The 23,794-nt window shown below is 38.4% G+C and overlaps 1 protein-coding gene across 2 annotated transcripts; it reads right to left on the bottom strand.

The window, feature by feature from the left end:
- Positions 1–391: 391 nt before the first annotated feature.
- Positions 392–22,730, bottom strand: zbtb26 (zinc finger and BTB domain containing 26). 2 transcript variants are annotated; one of them, XM_048558672.2, is made up of 2 exons: positions 22,621–22,730; positions 392–5,630 (listed from the first exon to the last, which is right to left on the bottom strand). In XM_048558672.2, exon 2 carries the CDS (start codon positions 5,618–5,620, stop codon positions 4,244–4,246), a length of 1,377 nt encoding a protein of 458 aa, XP_048414629.1. In that variant the 5' UTR covers positions 5,621–5,630; positions 22,621–22,730; the 3' UTR covers positions 392–4,243. The 2 variants fall into 2 exon arrangements, with proteins under 2 accessions (XP_048414629.1, XP_048414628.1); XM_048558671.2 differs by lacking the exon at positions 22,621–22,730 and adding an exon at positions 22,076–22,580.
- Positions 22,731–23,794: the final 1,064 nt, after the last annotated feature.

Below are 23,794 nucleotides of genomic sequence, written 5' to 3'. Positions count from 1 at the left end.
ACTGGACAGCACTGTATAACATTAAAAAGTTAATTTTTCTTTTAAATATTGTGATGATTGTATTTGATTAATGTTTGAAAATAGGTCAATCACAAGAAATAAGCACTTTTAACTTAGTCTACTACTCAAGAGTAGCCCCATTTTAAACAACTGAAAAATGACAAAACACACAGCCATTCCTTGATAAACACTGCTGATATAGTCAGTTTAACTAAATTAAAGTCTATTCAAAAGCTTTTAAAAACATGGTTATTTAGCATCCCCATGCCTAGGAAGATTATAAAATCCCCAGGCTGGGCTCGTAAACAGACAGTTAGCAGAACCTCAGTGGTGTGTATTACAAACAACAGCATAGCTGGTTTTCTGGGTGTGGCCAGCCTCTAACGTGTCTTTTTTTCCCCCCAAAACTAGCACAAAAGAAAGACTGCATAAAGCCAAAACTGTACTGGAAGTAATTTCTGCTTGAAATTTATAATATTTTACACTGTTTTGGCTGATTAAGTAAGTTACCTTGGGGGAATAAACAGCACAAACCGTGGAAAACTATAGGTCTTGAAATTATTTTTAGGACTGCTTAAATCATTCAAGCATATCAGGAGGAGTAGCAATAGACCACTGATTTATGAAAGCTGTGCTAAGATTATTGAGGAACTCAACAACTGAAAACCTGGATGTGTTTTGTGTGTCTCATTTTCAAGTGAGCAGGAGAGTGTATAAGAGCAATAGCAAAATGAATGTTACAAAGTAGCTAAGTTAAGATGTTTTGAAATTTTATGGTATATACCTGAATATCAGAGTCAACTGGATACATTTCCTGGGTATGGTTAATCAAAAGCCACACAAAAAAAATTACAGCACACAAGCCATTCACAGCCCAATGTCATCACCTTGCTCCTCCTGAGCCTTTTCTCATTCTTCATATACTCTGCATCAGTAGAATCATCTTCTCTCTTGCTTCCTTTTAAAAAGGCATCCAAATGATTAAGTAACAGGTTCTACATTATCATCACTGAATAAAGGAGTCTATTTGATTTCTTGGTGAGCATCATGTTTTGATGGTCTCTACTTTTTAGGTTTTCATTTGGAATGATGCTCTCTCTATAACCTTTTGTATAATGTATACATTATTTATTCATTTCAGGGAAGTTCTTGTTTTCCTAATAAAACAAAGCTGTTCTGGCTCTTTCGGGGGCGGGAGGAATATCCAATTGGTTCGCTCTTCTGTCCAGATAGCCTTGCAAACGTTTCCCTTTCAAGTGGATATTTAACCAATCCCCCTTTGAAAGTTACTTTTGAATCTGCTATCACCCTTTTAGACTGCACATTCTGGAGTGCGGTGCCACAAGTTACTACAAAAACCAATCTAACTTCCTCTTCTCAGCTCACTCTGCTCGGGGTTCTTCAGCATTTACCTCAAGCCAGCATCCACTGGTTAACTGACCCTGGCATCAGTGAAAACCATTTTTTCTTTTGCACTCGATCAAAGTCCTTCGTAATTTCAAACCTCTATTACATAAACATAACATTCTCTACCGAAAACAACAACCGACATATTTCTAGTCTCTTCACAAAAATGTCAAACTCAAGCATTCAAAACCCACATTTAAAACAACAAACATCACTGCTTACAACTAAGAGCAAAGTAGATTCAGTCAAATGAAGAATTTTTTTGGCTTTGACAATTTCCATTTTAGTATTTATTCCTAATAAGAGTACCTTACTTACTAAGCACCCTTGAAATTGTTAATCAATCATTCTATTAAATAGACATAAGCACACACGAAAGATACAGCAGCACAGTGGTTCGGAATCTAAAACTTCAAATCAAGACAGATCAGCCCTTAGAGAGGGAGGTCTGACAGGCATGAAGTAAAAATCCCTAACATTGTATTGTCTAGAAAATTTAACATCAGTATGCATTGAGACACTATGACTGGCATGAGCTTATGTGGCATATCTTTTAGTTCAGAATAAAAAAGGTACTATTGAGAAACCCGGGCTTAATAGTGGCTTACATGGTTCCAATCCTGGCAGACTTCAAATGCAGCAAGGCCAGAATCTAACATTTATTCTGTGTGATGGAATTGCCAATGAAATATCTTTTTAAATTACCAAGTCAATGCACGTAGAAAATTAATAATTCTTTCACATCTATGTTAGATGCAATGGGGCAAAAAGAAAACATGTCACAGCTTCTACTACTGATCACTATCTACCAATTCCTATGTGAACATTAGATTACAAGACAAGACTGGAGTCACTTATGAATTTAAGCTCATTGCCATGGCATACAAACACAGCCAAATATTAGAGGGTGCCTGGTAAGACTGCAAAATGTACCTCAATGGAGTAAACTCTGCAGGACAAGAAGGGAGAAAATTAGTGAGAAATTATTCTTTCAGATCCACTATGAAGACGGTGAAGTTCTCAGCATCTCTTCCAAGACCAAGGGCTTAATTCTAGCTGCTCCCTTCTGACAGAAACCAGGTTGGGGCATTTGAAAAAAGAGCAGAACATTTAGAGATTTCCCTTCCTCATGTGGCAAATTGCCCAAGGCCAGTAAGGTCCTCTTCAAATATGCAGATTAAGTTCCCATGATGTCATCACTAAGAGCTTATGTGCTATTTTTACAGCCAGTGCTGGCTTTAGGAACAGCATCATCATTTCATTTAAAAAAAATTAAGCTTTAAGTTTCTTTTAGGGCCTGAGAGGAATGGGAATTGGGATAAATTCCAAAATAGTCTAATTTTATTACGTTTGGAAAAATCAAAAATCCAAACTTTCAATTAAGACATAAATCATGCAATAATGCCTCTAATAACCCCCTGTCCTTCAGATCAGTTTTGTACAATTCTCTAATGCCCTCAAGGAATAGACCATTATTCACAGATGTTAGAAACTTCAAAAAAGAATAGCCAAACAAAATTTAAGTGCTTTGGTCAGAAATTAAACATATGACTGTTAAAACACAAAACAAGAAGTAATGTGCTTAATCATTTAAGCCAATGTCCATGATAACATCATATAGCACAAAATTCTTCTCAACTGAATTTTCAGACACTCAGGTAATGCAGCCGATGCTAGGTCACTGCTGACGAATTACTAGTGTAGCAATTGTAGCAAGATCAAGTTCCAATATAAGAAATTACTACTCTTAGAAAAACAAATTTAAAATGGTAGATATATGCCAAAGAAACAATTACATATTCTTGCCTACTAATCATCACCTAGGTTTCCCCAAATAGCATGTTTTATAGGTACAAATCTGCAAACAAGAGTCAAGGAAACTGGACCAAATGGAAAGAGCAGTGCCCTGACCATTTGGAAGTAGATTTTAAAACAACAGCATAATTTCAAAGAAAAGTTCAGTGAAAAACAAAGGAAAAAAGTTTAAGCAACGTGCTTTGGGGTGTTTAAAATAAGGGGATCTAAGACATGGTAAATTCATAGAGTCATTTCCTTTGGCAAGGGAATCAGTATAGACGGGTGTAACAATCTTGACATTACAGCTGAGCAATTTACAGCTTAAGTTAGGAAGCACCTTTTTTCTCCACAAAACAGTGAAAATCTGGAACTCCTATTTAGCAGAAGAGTGGTTCATTTGGAATTTAAGACCAAGACCAATAGACTGCTATTGGGTCAGGATATCTAAGAAAATTGAACAAAGTTGAAAATGGAATTGAGGTATGAATCAGCCATGATCTGACTGAACAAAGGAGAAGGCTCAAAAAAAAAGGGGCTGAACAGCCTATTCCTGTTTCCATTTTTAAACAAAATCATAAGGCATAGTTTTATAATTTGGATATTAGTCCTGGACAAACAGTTCATTAACCAGATACACTCTATTGCCTACATGCAAAAAGAGAGTTAGTGTCTTTGTTTTAAAACATACTTCTGTAAGAAACAGGACATATGCCACCTATTAAGTGGCCTGTGGAACACAGTTAATTCTAACAGTTTAAAAGTACAGAACTGCATCTTTTAAATTAGAGACAGTTATCAAACAACAATTAAAATGGTTAGTTCAAAATGCTCTTTCATCAGTTGAATTGAAATCTACAGAACATTTCTTCCAAGTGCAGTGCTCTGCATATTTACTAACCCACTAATGAAATACCATTATAATATTGATTTGGTGCATTGTTTCTATCACCCTTTTCAAAAAGTTTAGATTTACTGCCTGGCCAATGAAGTTCAGTTGACCTTCTAACAAGATATTAGATCAAATTCAGCAATACTGCAGTCATTCAATAGTGTCTACTTCCAGAGTAATTTCTTGAATGCTTCCTTCAGTGACATTATCCACACATTTTTTTCCATGCTGTTCTTTGAGGTGCCGCCTGAGTGCGGGCTTATGTGCAAAGCCCACATCACAGTAGTTACACTTGTGTGGTCTGTCACCACTATGGAGATTCAGGTGATCCTGCAAAGAACATTTTTGAGTGAATGTCTTTCCACAAATTGTGCACTGGTAAGGTTTGATTCCTGTGTGTACACGGATGTGCCGCGTCAGATTGCTTTTCTGTGTGAAAATCTTGCCGCAGCGCAGACATAGGAAAAGTTTGTGTGTTTTCAGGTGACTAATAAAGTTTTCAAGGTGCTGAAAGATTTTTCCACATGTATTACAATGGTGGGGCTTCTGAAGCCATTTGTCTTGCATTTTAAAATGATTAGTGTACATAGTTTTGTTTGCGAACAGTTTTGTGCCCCTGTTACGCTTGAATAAAAACCCACCTGCAGCAGCTATTTCCTCATTTGGAAAACTACTCAAACCTTGCAACTCAAACTCATTGGCTGCCAGCATAAAACTTGTACCATTGACAACTTCTGACAATCTGGGTGGATCGCCTACAAAATTCTCTAGGCAACTATCCACCACTTTATTGTTTCTTGAATCAACAGTTGAATTGATGAGAGAGTACTGGGATTCTGGAGAATTTGCAACAGCTCTTTCCACACTATTGCTGAAATTATTTGAGAGATGGCTCAAACTATCACTATTCTCACTCTCTTGAATATCACTGGTCAGAGATTCCACTTTAACAATACGAATGTTGCTGTCCTCTGAATCAGTTTCACAATCAGAGACATCCCTCGTTTCAATAAGATCTTCCATTTTGTGTTTTTCAGAATCAGGTGGAGGGCTTTCTTGTGGTCTCTCTGAAGTTTCAGGAAATGTAGAAGAAGTGCTGCTTTCACCTATGTTGTGCGCATGATCTTCTGACAACAACTTTGGCTCAATATATTTAGAAAGGGCCTGTGTGCACCTTTCTACAATGTGGCCCATCTGAAGATAGCTTGCAGCAGTTAAGTAATTTACCAATTCCTTAACAGGAAACTCTAGGATACCACTGTAACAGGACAAAAGTATCTGTGCTCCAACCTCTGAACTCTGGAGAAGTGAAATCCTGACATCTTTTGAATCATTTAACAAAAACTGGTCTCTCAAAAAGGGAGAGCACGCAGCAAAAATTATTTTATGCCCTAGGAAGGCCACGTTGTTGATTCGGATTGTGACATCACAGAATCGCTTTTGCTGCCTCAACAAATTCATTTTCTGCAACATGGAATCTCCATAGCTTGGAAACTTAAAATGAAGCACATCAGAAGTCGGAGCCATGTTTCCAAATCTAGAAAACAAAAAAGGAAAAACAAAAGTAATTCATTATAAAATAAAAAATCAGAGTTAAAAATGGAACCAGGAGTATCAGTTTAAGTCCCATTTTAGGTAAACAACAAATAGTCAGAGTATTTTATTTCATCTTTGTGGCCACATAGGTGAATATTAGGGAATTTTGAGGCCAAAGTTTAAAATACATATCCGTATTTAGTTACAATTTCTGACACAATTCAGAAATCCAAATGGCTAGTGTCATATCTGAATGTCTAGTATAACTGAAACAACAGTAATAACAGCCTTCTCCAAATTTCCATATTGAGTCAATGGTTGGGAAATATTGAGTACACAAAACATTGGACTTTAACAATACATTTTGCCAGGACTCGGACAACACATGACTCACTGCCCGCAATTTGAACACCTCTTACTGCAACTGATGGATCTTTACCAGAAACATAACTACCATTCTTCAGGTAAGATGTTAAACCAAGCCTACTTTCTCAGTTTTGGTGGTTCAGGTAGACATTAAAAATCCTTTGGCATAAGTAAAAGCAGAGAAATCTAGCATTTTGGCTAACCTTTCTTCTCAAAAATTACCATCAGTTGAACTAATCTTCAAGCTTTTTGTGGGAGTTTGCTGTATGTAAGATGGCAGTGACGCTTGAACTTGTAATAGTTACAACGTTTCACTGAAGTGTTTTGAAATGTCATGCTTTTGTCTCTGAATGTAATTACAAAGATTGCAAAGTTTTATGCATTTCATTAAACCATATGGAATGTCATTCAGGGTTCTGCTTTTTTTAAAACTGAAGAGGTGGGTAGTTAACCCAAGTTTACAAAAATTGTGTATGCAGGTCCCTGAAAGTATTTGCATATTTACAGCAAATTCATATCTAAATTACGAAGATTAAAAAGAAAAACAAGTCATACTACTGCAGAAAATATTTTATTATGTTATCTGTTTGTTAAATAAGTGCAAAAGGACAAAATGTTGTGCTTGTTGTAGAGCGTACTTTTAAAATAAACACTAAATCAAGTTGGGCATGTTTTAACACCTCTAGGGTCAAGTGGAACTTGAATGCAGAACTTTCAGCTCAGAGGTAGAGATACTAACACTGCCTGAGAGACTGAATATTTTTACATTTGTCCACTTTCAGTAGCTGATGAGTCTTTTCAAACTGAGTTTATGCGATGATTCTATGGCTTGAAGGGGTGTATTTTGTCCTTTTTTTTGAAAAAAAGAATGCAGAGGTTGAAACAGAGGCAACAAGCAATCTGTTCCAAACCAATAAACAGCTTGAGGGGCCATGGGTTTTTTTCTAACACATTGGAACAATAGAAACAGCATGAAGGGGTAAGGTCAAGGTCCCATAGAACCAGGACGATAATGCAGCGTTCAGTCACCAGTGGGGCTTGGATGCCACTATGCACTGACCCCAGCTACAGCCATACATTCATGCATGTACGTGTGCACGTATGCACACACACCCACCCACATGGTTCTCCCTTTATGTTCTTTCCTCCTGGACTGGAGAATTTCATATGAGACAATCTACTTTAACAAATTTGCTTTTGCCTGGGGGGGGGGGGGGGGGGGGGGGGGGGTGTTTAGGGGATGTTACAGTATTGGATCAGTCCCTGTTTACTAGTTACATAATCTATTATTCTGCTAAATTATTCCAATTCTGCTTTCTTGTGGTTGCATTTTGTCTATAGTGTTTTGCTTCAAGCCTGGTAGTGTGGTCAAACTGCACGTGAAATGAATATCATCTCGATACATTGAGGGGTTTTGGTCTGGTCCATAATAAATTTCAAATTTGCATTGAAATTCATAAACTTGCACATCAATTAACACTTAAAACTTGGATTCCACAAGTTTTGTCACTAGATGAACCAGAAGACCATTTTTTGCTCCTAATTTGTATGCTCATATGAATGTGAAATACTCAAGTGACTACAAAATATTTGGAAATCAACATGGGGAAAGAGAGAAGGGGTTGATATACATGAAAGTTCATTTTTACTTTGTGCAAAATTCCACTTTTAAAAATTAAAACTTTTCCTAACATTTTCCTTCTGGTTTATGCTGCATCATACATTAATCTGTCATCTACCAGACTATGCCGATACTTCTTTAAAATTGGCAGGCCCTCACAAAGCATCTAAACTCCTCCCTTTAACCTAGGGATCAGGGACAAGGTGTTCAGAAAGTTTCAGAAGCTGTGCCTGAATAAATTCAATTATCTTTCCTCCTTAACTGATCTGGTGGTATAACTGTCAAAAACGTGCATGCACAGGATTGTATTACCTGAAATTTGTTTTAGTGAAAAGAATTGAGATTAAAGCATACCATACTTACGTAATATTGAAAGAGAGAGAATCCCGTTCTTAACTGTTCACTTTTTGAAAAACAATAATGCATGGGATGTGGGCATTGTTGACCAAGCCAGAATTTACTGCCAATTCCTAGTTACCCTCAATATGGAAGCAGTGAACTGCCTTCTTGAACCGCTGCAGGCCACTGGTGCGAACAGACCTACAATGCTGTTAGGGAAAGAATTCCAGGAATTTGACCCATCGACACCTAAAAGAACCAACGATATATTTCCAAGACAGGATAGGGAGTGGTTTGGAACTTACAGGTTTTGTTATTGCCAGTGTCTGTGTCCCTGTCTTACTACGTGCTGTTTGAGAGAGACTTGGTGCATTTCTATAGTGCATTTCATAGATAAATGGTACACCATATTGGTACTGTGTGTGTCAGTACTGGAGGGCACGTAGCAGAATACATGTGGACCTATCAAGCCGGCTCCTCTGTCCTAGATGATGTCTCGAGTGTTGTTAGAGCGGCACCCATCCAGATAACTGAGATGTAGTCCAAAATACTCCTGACTTGTGTCTTGAAGATGGTGGACTAGACAGTAAATTGTTTGCCGCAAGATTCCTAGTTACCTGCTTTTGTAGCCTCTGTACTTATATAGTTTGTACAGTTCAGTTCAGTTTCTGAAAAATGCTAACTCCCAGAATGTTGATAATGGGGATATCACTAATGGCACTGCCTTTGAAATGTTAGAAAGGTGATGATTAGATTTTGTCTCGATGGAGATGGATATTTGTGCCACAGAAGTGTCAAACAATGTAACTTGCCACTTGTTAGCCAAAAACTGGATACTGTCCAGATCCTTGCATTTTGAAATGGACTGCTCCAGTATTAGGAGCTGTGAATGATGCTGAACGTTGCTCTTCAAGTGAACATCCACACCTGACTTTATGATAGAGGGAAAGTCATTGAAGCAGTAGCTCAGGATGATTTGGTTGGGGGGGGGGGGGGGGGGGGGGGGGGGGGGGGGGGGGGGGGGGGGGGGGGGAGAGAAGAGAAGAGAGAAACGACAGATACTGCCTCAAGGAACTCTACTTCTCTCCCTTACCAAGGTCTAGCTTTACGTATGGATAATAGTCATAGCTTCCTTCTGGATACCTCAGCCGATGAAACTGCACCTCAGGTTCTGAGTCAAAGCACAGTGTCTCATTGAATTCATTATCCATTTATGCAATAGCTTTCAAAGAATAGACAGAGTGTTTGCCATTTGTTTTTAAAAGAAACAAGTATATCTGTACCCCATAATTCATTAAAGCAAATGCAGCTTATATAGTTTATTTAAAAAAAGTGTCATGGAATCTTTGATATTCACGTGAATGAGCAGGCAGGGTCTTGGATTAAAATATGAACACCACCTGTTTAGTAAGCATTGTTTTCATGTACTCTGGCACTGAGAGAGGCTTTCTGAAACAGAGGCTAGAATGCTACCTTTGAGTCAGACAGACACCAAGGATGTTTGAAAGTAGCTTTGAGCAACAGCAAGCAGAACCAGTTGTGCACGGTCTCTTGCTGAAGCCTCCATCATAACAAATTTCAACATCCAACCAGTTTCTGTCACTCAGTGGTAGCATTAAGACATATCGGAGTAGACTGGCACGCAAAGGTCGAGATCCCAGCTGCAGCGAAGATCTGTGTACCAGATCTAGCAGTCCTCTTTGCCAAAAACCGGGCATCGGCTAATAACGTGGAAAATCTTTTTGTCATATTTAAAGAAAAGCTCTGAACCTGCAATTTATCACTTCATCAATTACCTCATCACAAATTAAAAGTAAAGCATTAGTAATCAATAGTGCTATCAGGTCACACCACGACACTGTGCGCCAAAAGTTATTTCAGGATCCATCAAAGTCACTCAAGCTCTTAACTTGCCTTGACTTTGGACATGCATCAGCAGAGGCATTATCAAACTCCCTGACTGAGGATATCAAGTTAAAGACTACAGCACCAGTAAACCCTAGGAAAATGGAAGTCAATGGAAACACCATTCAGGCGCTGGCACCATTCCCAGCATATACAACGGTTGTTCATTATTGCTAGAAGCTATTAATTGCAACTAAGGTAAATCAGTTTCTCTGGACAATGAAAACAAATCTTGGTGAACTATTTTGAACTGCCACATTTACCTTTTCTTCTATGCCACGCTAATGAGTGACAGGTCTACAACATTCAGTTCCATTCACAACTCCTTTCTGACAACATAGAAGCACAAATCAGCTTATGCCAGGACCTAAACAGCATCTACATTCTAGCTATGTGGCAGGCAACATTATAAATGGTAACAATATTAAGCCTGTTAACCTCTCATCCTTCCTCCCTTGTCCACCACACACAAATCTTTAATATAAGCACTGTTACCAGAACTCCATCACCAACATTCCTGTTGGCTGTCACTACCAACTAGAACTGAACAGGATTAGCGATAATCAGCAGCAGGGTGAAGCTCAATGCCTCAATACTTTTCCATCAACTACAACACTCGAGTCATGAATATAATATTAAAATATTATAAAAAGATCAAGTGGTCTGAGATTAATGCCCCATAACTGAAAACATCCATTGCTGGTACTCTGACTACAGCAAGCACTATTTATTAAGATGCAAACTTAATTTCACTGCCTTTACCAGCAACAGTCTCCCAGAAGAAGGACCACAGGATCATCATCATATGGACATTATCATCTGCAAGTTCTTCAAGTCATACAGCACTCTAACATGGATCAAGCATCTGTTCCTTCATTCCAAATCTTAAAGAAATTAAGAAAACCATCACAAAATTACAGTAATTTGGGAAAGCAGTCTAGCAGTTCGAGACAGTCAATGATTACAGCCCTGGCAGTGTCACCTCCATTCCAAGGACAATTGTTTATAAAAAGCTCACCACTTTTAAATATCATAATCCAGCATTTATTTCACACACTGCAAACAAAAAAGTTAACAAAATTTGATCATTCTTGTCCTCATCCCAAATAGGTCGTCAGAGACAGAGATGGCTACAGCTCAAAAACAAAGGCCCCTTAAGCCCATCAAATCTGCACTCATCAAAAACACCTAACTATTCTGAACCCATTTTCCAGCACTTGACCTTCTATGCTTCGGTATTTCAAGTCTACATCTTGAAATTTAAAGGGTCTGAGGGATTCTCCCTGTACCACTGTCCCAGTGAAAAAAAAGTCATCACATCCGAGAAAAACTCCACCCCCAGGTCATTGATCCCTTTACCTAGGGGAAAGAATATCTCCCATCTATGTCTTTTTACTTTATACATTTCAATTATGGTCTCAACAGTCTCCTCTGTACCAATAGGGGAAAAACAAACAAACAAACGTCTGTCCAATCTATCGTAACAAATAAATCTCCTCTGCAATCACACCCCTCTTATAATGTGAATTCCAGACCTATTCAATACTCTAACCATGGCCTAACAAACATTTAAATACAGTCCAGCACAACATCACTGCTAACCAACCAAACAAGCAAAACAAAAAAAAAAGTGACTTGAGGCATTGGATGATTCTTTAACATTTCCATTTTAACTTCTCATTGAAGAATTCTCTCAAAAGCAGGTTTATCTGGTATCTGGTTTGCCTGAAACATTTTAAAGCAGCAGATTGTACCAGCTTCTGTACAAACTCAAATCTCATTTCAGAATACCTAGTACATTACAAATAAATGGAATACATACTTCCCACTAAAATCAAAAAGAAAAAGTGATACAATGGACCATGCCATGACTTTCAGTAAAGAATCATGACCTAACATTTTGTTAACGATGTTAATAATGTCTTAACACTAGCCCTGAAAACTATGCAGGACACAAACAGGATATTAGGTAAACAACTGTGTCTTTAACAATTTGGAAGCATAACCCTGTACATTAAACATCCATGTGAAATGTGAAGTTTTAATTAGATCATGTTAAGACCTTGCTCTAGTGGGGAACAAAAGGAGAAATCTTATGCCCTTTTGTAGAACACCATCTCTACCTGATCTGGTTGTGTCTTTCAGACCTGTTCACAGGTATTTTAAAAAGGCTCCCAGTTTCTTGCTATGAAACCGGTCATTGCGAAGCAGAATTTCAATCGAGTTGAAATAAAAACAGATAAAGTGCTGAAAACACTCGCAGGTCAGGCAGCATGTGAGGACAGATAAAACAGAGTTAAGATGGAGTTGAATCTAAGCCGCTGTGAGTTCCAAAGAGTCACGTTCAACTCAAAATTCACACTCTCCACAGAATCTGGCAGGCCTGCTCAGTTTATCCAACACCTGTAGTACTTTTGCTTTTATTTCAAATGGAGTAAAATTGGATTGATTATAATAATTTGATACAAAATAGATGCAAGGAAGTAAACCAAATGAATCAAATCTCAATCTGCAATCACATTTAATCAGTTTCTTAGACAAAATATAACTTGCAGTTTTGACATCTGCTATTTAGTCAGTTCTGAAAATCACCACTTCATTAATTCTTAACAGGAATAACATGCATCAAGTTGCTTCTCATTTAGCTTTTTACAATGTAATTCAGAGCTTCTTCATAAATACTTTAGCTTTTGTAGTAAGTCATAGTTTCAGGGCTCTTGAGGATTAACACTAAGACTACATGGCTCTCAAGTTCAGCCTCAAGCACTGGGCAAACTGATATTCAGATAGATTGAATTAATACTCCGCCTGTTTTGAGCAAACTAATCTCCCGCCAATTCTTTCAGCTCTTGTAGTTGTCCAATCTCAAAAGGTACTTTCATCACTTAAGATGTTTTAAGGATCACAGGGAAATTGCAGTGGATGTGACTCAAGATGTTTCCACAGTGTTTAGGAAGGATTGCAGTATGTGCAATTTATGATGCTGGTAGAATTTATAGCCAGATTCTGAGTCATAGTTGTACAGCACAGAAACAGACCCTTCGGCCCAACTTGTCCATGCTGACCAGGTTTCCTAAACTGAACTGTCTTATTTGCCTCAAATCCCTCTAAACCATTCCTATCCAAGTAACTATTCAAATGTTAACTGTTATAATTGTACCGACCTTTATCACTTCCTTTGGCAGTTGGTCCCATATATGCTCAACCTTTGTGTGAAAGGTTGCCCCTCAGGTCCCTTTTAAATTCTTCCTGTCTCACATTAAACCTAAGCCTTCTAGTTTTGGGCTTCTCTATCTCAGGGGAAAAAAGGACCTTGAATATTCACCTGATCGTGGGCCCCCACGATTTTATAAACCTCTAAGCCTCCTATGCTCCAGGGAAAAGTCCCAACCTATCCAGCTTCTCCTTACAACTTGAACCTTCCAATCTCAGTAATATCCTTGTAATTTTTTTGCACGCTTTCCAATTTTAATAATATCCTTCCTACAGTGGGCAACAAAAATTGTACACAGTATTCCAAACGTGGCCTTACCAATGTTTTGTACAGCCGTAACATGACGTCTCTACTGCTGTACTCAATGCTCTGATCAATGAAGGCAAGTGTACCAAATGCACTTTTCACCACCTCATCTACCTGTGACACCACTTTCAAGGAACTACATACCTGTGCTCCCCAGACCCTATTAACTGTGTAAGCCCTGCCTTGTTTTGTCTAACCAAAATGCAAAACCTTGCCTTTATCTGCACTGAATTCCTTCTGCCATTCCACAGGCCACTGAAACCGTGAGTGTGTCCCTGGAGAGGTTCAAATATTGCCTGAAAGGGAAATTCTGTCCTTTAATTCTAATCTTTTTATCCAACTCATTTAACACCACATTTTGACCATTCCTAGGGCTACTACCTGAAGTGTTCTATGATGTTATTTAATAGGATCCTGGTGATTTGTCAGCCAATAATCCCAACAATTTCCACAACACCATTTCCTTTAGTTCCTACCTCTCACTACCTCCTACGTTCCCTGGCATTTTTGGGACTTTTGTCATTCTTTGCAAAAGGTATGTCCAAAGTATGTACTGAATTGGTCTGTCATCTCTGTTTTCCACTGCGAACTTCTCATTTCTGACTGTAAGTGACTACATTGGTCTTCATTATGTCTTCTCTTCACATAGCTATAGAAGCTTTTATAAAAAGTTTTATGTTCCCAAGGTTACGTTGTACTCTATTTTCCTCTTCTTAAATTGATCCCTTCGTCCTCCTTTGTTGAAATCTTAGTGTTCCTAATCATGCTGCTTTTTTGGCCAATTTATATGCCACTTTCACAAATGTAATGCTCTCCCTCATTAGCCATAGTCAGGCCATCTTTTCCATATTGTTTCTCTGCCAGACAGAGGAAAAAAAAAATGTGTAGCAGTTCCTTCAGAGCACTCTAAATATCTGTCATTGCCTATCCACCATGATAGCTTTAAGCAACATTCCTAAAATGATCATAATCAGCTTGCAGCTCATACCACTTGATTCCTTTATTTAGGTTCAGGACTTTAGTCTCAGAATCAACAACGTCACTCTCCACCTTAAATCAGGAATTTTATTATGGTCACGCTTCCCCAGTCCTCGCTTTTGTGCTCTTAAGATGCTGCTTGGCCTGCTGTGTTCATCCAGCTCCACACTTGGTTATCTCACAGCCAGATAGTCAGGTCTTTCCTTCTCATTACACAATACCCAGTTTAGGATGGCCTATTCTTTAGTTAGTTATTTAACATATAGGACAAGAAAATCATCTTGTCCACACCTGAGAAATTCTTCCTCTTATGTTTTTGCGACTGATTTGATTTGCCCAATCATATGCAGATTTAAAAGTCGCCACAATTACTGGTCTATCTTTATTGCTAGCATCTAATTTCCTGTTTAAAATATCTTCCCTAACATTACCACTACACTGCCAGGGGTCTTTCTACAATGTCCACTACAGTTTTCTGTCCCCTTGATGTCTCTAAGCTCTATCTATACAGATTCCACTTCATCAAAGCAAACGTGAGGAAGGATGTTTCCTTTAATGTCACTCTCTAACCAACAATGCCATCTCACCTTTCCCTTTTTGGCTATTCGTCCTAAAAACTGAAAATCCTTGGAAACCCATCCCTGGTCATCCTGAGGGTATGTCTCTGTAACCCCAACTATATTACATCCATTTATATTTGCTTGGTCTAATTCATCCATATGAATGCTGTGTTGAGATACAAGACCTAAAGGCTTGTCTTTTTAACATTTTTAGAACTATTCGCATTATTTTGACTGTGGCCCTGTTTGATTCTTGCCTTGAATTCTCTGCCTAGCACCTTTCTTATTTCCCATCTGTCATTTGTTTTTGCCTCAGTCTCCCTCTCTTTTGTCTCCATGCATAGATCCCCATTCCCCTGCCATTTTAAATTTAAACCCTTCCCAACTGCAATAGCAAATCTTTGGAAATCAGTTCCCAACCTGCCCAGGTGCAACCTATCCAGCTTGTACTACTACATTTTTCCCTGGAACTGATGCCCATGCCCCAGAATCTTAAACCCTCCCTTCTGTACTGCACGAGAGAACAATGCTGTTTGGTTGGTAAGTGGACTCTGATTAAGAGAAAGACACTGCCATAGAAAATGCACCCATCCATGCTAATTGACAGTTAACTGCCAGACTTTATATTTTGAATTAGACAAGTTGACTCTGATTATCTCAAGGTAGCAAATGACGGTCACTTATTTCGTTGAGTTGAAGCAGGTACTGTGTATGATTGACCAAGATTTATATTTATAATGGAGATGAATAAGAAACAACCTAAAATAGAACTTCTGAAATTGGAAGGATTCCAAGCTCAATTTGATGATAGGGTGTGGCTACAATAAGATGGAACCAAAGACTAAACAAAAAACTGTGAAAGAACAGAGCACTCTTCAAGGAGATGTTTCAGGCTAAATATACTACAAGGCTGAAAAGGTTGGGAAACCAAAACCAGGGCTCCTTGGATGAAAAACAAAATGGGGAATATGATGAAATAGAAAGGGTGTATGATGCAAAGCAAGTCAATTCTTAAAGTGAGAATCCAACCAACTGCAAAAATTTGTAAGGGAAAAAAAAATGCAGACTGGCAAGGACAGAATCAAATGGCAGTCAACATAAAGAAGGAAACATCAAAATCTTTAACCTGCATGTCAATAATAAGCAGATAGTAAGAGATGAGGTGGTATGTACAAGGGACAAAAAAAAAGATTGGATACAGCAGGGCTAGAATACTAAAGATATTTTGCATCAGTGTTAATCAAGAAAGAGAATGTTAAAAATCAAAACAGAATAATTTCAAAGTGAAATTGGAAAGGCAGGAGGGAAATAAGCTTGCAGCGCTACAAGAATAGAGTAATGGCAAGGGGCTAACTGGATTCCTCAAGGGCAGATTTGGCTGAAGAGCTACATGACCTTCTTCTATTCTGTATTGACAAAAAATTATTTCCTAGATTTCATGTTTGCATTTCAATTACTTTACAAATAGGAGTCTTGAAAGATGCCTTGATGCCAGAGTTTAGTATTTTTTTTGAATGTGGAAAGAGGGTATGACTGATGGTTTCATCTAGGTTTCTCATACCTCGCCAAAACATTTATCATGTATTTCATATTTAAGTGAGAAAACATAAATAGTTGTTTCTATTTCCCCACATCTTTTGGACCAATTCCAAGATATCATTTTAAACACATGCTGCAATGCTCCAGTGAATCACAGGAAAAACAACATTTCATGTTCAGACTAGGAACCTCACAACCTTCTGGACCTAATATTGAATACAGCACCTTCAGAATCTGAATCCACTCCCATTCCTTCCTTTTCTTTTGGCTTTACTCATTTCATTCTCTGTCACCATGTCCTCACTCCCTTCCCCCACTCCAGTGGGACTGTTCTTTCCCGTTTGGCAATTAGATATATCATTGCACTGTCAGCAACCTTTCCTCCCCAGCACTCCAACTCTATCAGTTCTGAGGAAGGGTCACCAGACCCAAAACGTTAACTCTGTTTTCTCCCTCATAGATGCTGCCAGACCTGCTGTGCTTTTCCTGCAACTTTATTTTTGCTCCAACTCTATTCCCCCCACTACAGCACAAACGTTGCATCCACCACACACTTCATGTCGGCTCTGATGAAAATATTATCTAGATTTGACACGTTAGCTTGCTCCGTTTCTCCATGGCTGCTGCCTGAACCGTTATGATTTCCAGCATTTTTTGTTTTCAGCAAAGAATCCTTCATCTGCAGTAATTTGCTCCAAGATAAAAGATCAAATGAGTTATTGTGTTAAGATGTAGCACCATCGATCCTTTCCCTCAGAACTGGGTCACACTAGTCACCTAATTACAATGAGATTTAATGGAAACTCAAAGCTGTGGTACTAAAGAGAGAACATGAAGTTATTTTGACTTCAATTCTATGAATAAATGCCCTGTTAACAAAAGGATTATGCTGATTTTTGAGACCATCCCAACTTAAAAAAGGTAAAAACATTTCAAAGTGGCACCAAGATAACAAAGTGTAGAGCTGGATGAACACGGCACGCCAAGCAGCATCTTAGGAGCACAAAAGCTGACCTTTCGGGTCTAGGCCCGAAAGGTCAGCTTTTGTGCTCCTAAGATGCTGCTTGGCCTGCTGTGTTCATCCAGCCTCACATTTTATTATCTTGGATAGGAGCAGTTGATTCTTTTAGCTGAATAGTCAATAAACGAAGAAGGTTTAACTTTAAGATGATGTGCAGGAGGTTTAGAGGTGGTTTGAGGACAAGATTCTTCTCCTTCCTCTTCCCCCTCCCCCCCACCCCACTTAGAGGGAGGTGGAAATATGGAATTCACTGTCTGTGAAGGTAGCAGAGGCAAGAGAACTCACTCTCTCTAAAAATAGAGTATGTGGACGAGCACCTGAGTGTCATAACAGTCAAGGCTATAGGCCAAGTGCTGGAAGTTGTGATTAGCGTAGATAGGCTGAAACAGATCTGATGGGTTGAAAGGTTTCTTCTGCACTGTAAAGCTGACTTTGTCTACCGTCCTTCTGACCCCCATATGAAATCATTAACATCCATCAACAGGAGGAGGTGAGGTTTACACAATCTCATTATTCATACCCGCAAGTCCCTCCATAACAAATTATACCTTCTACGTCTTTCTCAAAGCGGCAATAAAAATCCCATTTCTTTGACTTCTTCAGATGGTTTTATTTTCTAAAAGTAAAGCTCTCTCAAATGGTTCCAACTTTATTCCTTCATTTAGTTAACATTATTGGTGTCAACATCACTTCATCACAATGGGATTCCCACCTCCTCCTCTGCATCTTAAGGTGTCTTCAGGAATTTCCTCTTGTACCAAATACCATTCCCAATCCCTCAACAATTCATCTCTAAAAACAACCAAATCATACTGCGCTAGGAGAAACTCCAAACACGACTTGTATTCCATGGCAGGCTACAAGAAAAAGCTTATCATCTTTTGAACATCACACGCACGTACATTACTTCCAATCTTTCACCATTACACATTTAGTTTTATTAATAGTAATAACTGGCACCTGATCAGTTGGACATTCAAAGCTCATTTCAAGAAGGCTTGAAAGTGCAACATGAAAATCCTAAAAACTCTGAACACTGTACCAGAGTGTCACTGGTAAGGAAAATGGCAAGGTCTCCTCTGTGTTAACATGCATCAACATGATGAACAGTGGCTTAATAAATTATGTCAATGCTAAGAACAATCCACAATATCACACAGGAGCTTCATGTGCAGCACTTATTGGAGGAGTGCCTCTCAGGGATTATCCTGAGTCAAAAGATGCATCAGATGAAGACATCCTTTCTGAAGTGGATTGTTTGCTGTGTGTACCTCAGCTTTTGTGGACGGAAGAACAGGGATGACAATGAGCATGACCAGGCATTTCCCCTCACCCAAACTTTCTTCTCTGCAGAACATTATCAAACATATGCTCATTGAAAGCCATCTAATTTAACTCATTCCTTTCCAGCAACTCAAACATTAGCCTTTCCTTTGTCTTACCATTTTTCAGGCTTTTAGCTAACTCCAAACTTGAGTTCTAATCAAAACTTCTTAAAACCTTTCCAATGGCCCCTTGTTTAGGAGGTGGCTCAGGTTTTGTTAAAATGTCAGTGAGCCAGTTCGCAATATATTTATTCACATAAAAAGGTAACACTCAGAACAGAAGACTCCAAAATTGCACTTTGTACAAAAAATTACAATTACAAAGCTTCTATTCATCATTACAATCATTTTTAAAAATCTGCTAGCACTGTTTTTTTTAATTTCAATTCTTAATTCAAATTTCCAACAGATGCTGCATTCTGCACTTGATATTACAATATAAACCCACACTCTTTCTCTAGAGATATTTTAATACTGCCCATTTCTCAGTTTTAAACCTCTTTACCCATTATTTGCGTTATGTTCTCAGATTTTAATAAAATTAACCATTTTGATTTTATCAGTTCCGACAAGTATAAAACCCAGTTGCCTTATTTTTTAAAGCTGCCTCCAGAAGACTTATGTTTGCTAAAAATTTTTCCTTCAACAACTTTGAATTTAAAATAATACATAATTCCATCCAAGATTTGTAAATTGATGGCTCTATTAACACCCTTTTCAAACATGGAGTTGTCATGACACCATAGCCCAAGGACTGAATAATAACAATTGATGGTTATAACGTTGATATGGTTGCAGCTGAGCTTATGATCTTTGGAGATTTCTCAGCTAGGAGGTAAATCAGATTGAAGATGTGACCCTGATACACGACAAACTTGATATTTTTAGCTTCAGATAGTGATACAAATTTCTAATCAGGATTTGTACAATATGCACCCTCATTGCTATTTTCAATTGACAAAATGAACCCATTTCACACAAGCAACTGTTAACCTTTGATCATCTAGGACAAAAGAGCCTTTGTTACAGCTAATGGAAATATCATCTTTAAAAAAAATTAGGATTGCATTGCACAGCACAATCTCAATCATGCAAACATTCTCTAAGCACTTAAGAAGGCACCAAAAATAAGTCATTATCTATTGACCCAGTCTTGACTTTGATTTTTCATTGTTGCAGATCAGGCCATTTGACAGATGGGTCCAAACAGCAATCATGCATCCACTCGGGCTACAGTACCAACTGTGACAGATTTGCAGACTCTCTGGGATTTGTTTCTTTGTGCAGAAAGGGCAGATGGCCATTTTGAATGCTAAAGCCAGTACGGGCATGGGTGGGGTTAAAAATTCATATATTATAAATATGGAATCTTGAACCTTCTAAAAAAAGGAATGTCATGTAAATGTGTTAGGGAAGGAAATAAAGCCAAGTCAACGTGGCTTCAAAATCAGAAGTGCCAAAATTTTAGACTCCATTGTTCACGACATCTGTGTATGCAAAAATACTTAGCCCTATCTACAGACTTTTGATGTTTTAACATAACACGCATGAGGTGAGATTCACAGAATGAGAAAACAGCTCACATGCAGTATGGGCTGCATGGCTGAAATGAATTGTTTCTTCATATTCTATATATACACACTTTTTCTCTTCTCAAGTTATCCCTGGTAGGAGCTACAAAAATTAAATGCGATGCATGTAGTTTTTTTTCCCCTCCTAAATAGTTGCAAATTCATGGAATCGCATCAATTAGGGATTAAAAAATAAAAACCGTTCAAGTTAGGTTTCTATACTTCTAGAATGAGGTACATTTGAAAGAGAATATCTTGAGAATTTAGCAATAATCAAAATTGGAACAATTCAATTCCTTTGGTACTTCTACCAAGAAGAGTTTAACACTGCTATCGGATCTCATTTTAACTCAAACATTATTCCTTATAGACCTCAAAGCACAGTCAGAACTAAAACAGGATTTTTACCAAAATTTGTGATGCAAAATAACAAAAGTATATTTTTAAAACAGTGTCCCTTCTGATGAAGGACATTATCTGATGAATGATCAAAGTAATATTGATGAACTACTGTCTCCCATTCTGACAGAACCAGGTCAGAATCACCCTGTAGGACAGAACATTAGTCCCATTCCTTCTCATTCCCTCCCACTCTGACAAAAAAGGTCTTCCTTGTTTCAATTCTCTATGTTCTTTGGACTGCTTCACATTTCACTTGCTTTTTCTGATTTAAAAAAAACACCAATGTAAAATCTCTGCATCACGCAAGATCATGTAATGCACTCACCTGACAGAAAAGAAACTAATATTATATGCCACTCCAAATAAGAGAAGGTATGCTTCTTTCCACAGCATGGATGAGATATTGGAAATGAGTATGAAGTTGTGTTTAAAAAGCATTAGTGTTGATTAAGTCATCACTGCTGTAATCTGCACTATTTTATAAGGGCATTTTAATTTACTCATTGTTGAGTCTCCATTTTTTACGAGTTCACAGTAGCTTCTGTAACTTTGTAGATAAAGTATTAATGAAGGCACACAGTTATCACAAAAGTCAAATATTTTACAAACAAAGTTTTTGCATTCGCTTGAGATTAAGATAGGGAATAAATAATTTTCCCTCAATATCATTAATAGAAATTACTGGGTACTACAACATAATTGTTATTTGTAGAACATCTGCACTACATTTCAAGTTATATTTGTATTTAACTTACTGCATCAATTTGTGCTTAAAAGCACCATTCTTTAATGTTCTTCATTTTGCTCCATATGACTAACTAGGTAAGAAGTGCCCTATGTAAAAGTACGTGAAGAAACACTTGTCATTTCATTGCCTAATACAATAACTAAAGCTAAACTACAGGAGTTAATAAAGGGACATGATTGAAGTTATACACGTGCAAAAATTGAACATGTACATGAAGTAGTGTTCTGCTATCCACAAAACACTCCAGCACAATTAAAAGAATTAATTCGCAGCACACGACCATTTTAAAATTCATCAGGAACGAACTTGCAGTAAGACTGACGAACTAAAAATAACACGTACAAATCAGTACAGTGGTACTTTAAATAACTCATCCAGCATCTGTTGTGAAATATCAGGGCATGGTTGGGGGTGGGAGGTGGAAGAAAGAGAAGAGAGTTCAATTTAGGATATCAATTCCGAATACCAACAGTCCTGTAAGTCGAAAACATAACGAAATTCTTTAGTAAAGTTACTACACGAATAATTCTTAAAGCGAAAGAAAAACGAACCTGTGAAATACAAATGGGGGAGTCATCATTTGTAATGTGTTGGTAAATGGAGCCAGACTGCAGCCTTTTTGGGCCTAGTGCTGTAATGGAACAAAGCCAAGCCTGCTCTAGATTTACCCTGAACAAAGAGTAACACACACGCACAGAGAACAGCAACACTGCTGCTCCAGAAAACACACGCCAGCGCCAACTTCCACCTCAACAATTTCATATTTATATTCCCTCCCTCCTTCTCCACCTTTACAATTGTTTCCGGCCCTCGCTCGAGTGCCTATCTTGTGTGGGTTTTTGTCTCTGTCTAGGCGGAGCGCTGGAGACGGTTCTAGCAAAGAGAGAGAGACGAGAAAACCCGCCGATCTAGCATTGTGATAGCGAGCGCCCCAAACAGAAATAAAAGAGAAAACCAACTCTACACACGCACAATATAAAATAAACCGCACACACACAGACCCGCTCCCTTCCTGCTCAAGAGAAATGAGGGTGGCATCAAAAAAACAAGCGGGTGAAGAGTTGAAGGGCTGGAGATTTTGATATAAACACTGTACCTTCCCCTCCTCCGGATTCTTGAAGCTCCAAGGCTCGTGTCCCTGCTCGAGCACGGGAGCGAGGGCGGACTGGATTAATCTAGACAAACACTGCAAGAACCCCGTCAATCATCCCGCTTAAAGGAGCCACCCTGACCCTGCACCTCCAACTTCTCATTCCATCACCCTCACCTGCATTTTCCTTTTTCATTGAGCACTCCAAACAAAACTTCTCTCAAAGTCCCACAACTGTGCACTCAAAATGATGCTAACATTTCAACCTCCCTCCCCCAGAACAAAATCTTGCAGTCATGCATCATCCAGCAATCAACCCCTCAGAACTGTCCCAAGGGACCTAATATCCAGTGAAGTACCCTCAATATGTAGTGGTTACTTTTGTAAATGAAAGGAAAATGCAGCAGGTTAACATACGTCTATAAAAATGGGTAGAGAAGAATGAGGTTAACCGTCAGATAATTTTTGTTTTAAATGATGCGACGGGATTCATAATTTCCTGATAATTTCCAGATCAGGGGCTATTTAACAACAACTATTTATATTTGTATAGCGACTTTAAAATACACTTCACAGCAGCATTATGAAACGAAATACGGCACTGAGCCACTCAAAGATATTAAATCAGAACTTAGGACCTAGGAATTGCAGGTGCGACCACCAATAGAAGAAAAATATAAAAGAATGCTTGCTCAAGGGATCAGAATTAGATGAGTAGAGATATTTTTAAGGGTAGTGGAGCTAGAGGAGAAACCAAGATCGGAAGGGATGAAGGACAGGAGGCATTAAAAGATAATGTTGACAATTCCAAGATGTTTCTGACCAGGAGCCAATATAGGTCAGTTTAGGAGAGTGGTCCAGAAAATGGCTGATGAAATTCGGTGTGAGCAAATGTGAGGTTTTGCACTTTGGAAAAAAGAATACTGGCATGGACTATTTTCTAAACGGTGAGAAAATTCGCAAATCAGAAGTGCAAAGGGATCTGGGAGTGTTGGTCCAGGATTCTCTAAAAGTTAACTTGCAGGTAGAGTCCGTGATTAAGAAAGCGAATGTAATGTTGTCATTTATCTCAAGAGGGTTGGAAAGTAAAAGCAGCGATGTGCTTCTGAGACTTTATAAAGCTCTAGTTAGACCCCATTTAGAATACTGTGCCCAATTTTGGGCCTCACACCTCAGGAAG

The sequence above is a fragment of the Stegostoma tigrinum genome, chromosome 29, assembly GCF_030684315.1.
Source record: "Stegostoma tigrinum isolate sSteTig4 chromosome 29, sSteTig4.hap1, whole genome shotgun sequence".
NCBI classification, from domain to species: domain Eukaryota; kingdom Metazoa; phylum Chordata; class Chondrichthyes; order Orectolobiformes; family Stegostomatidae; genus Stegostoma; species Stegostoma tigrinum.
The sequence above is the reverse complement of the archived record's forward strand: the minus strand, read 5'-3'. Positions and strand labels throughout refer to the sequence as shown.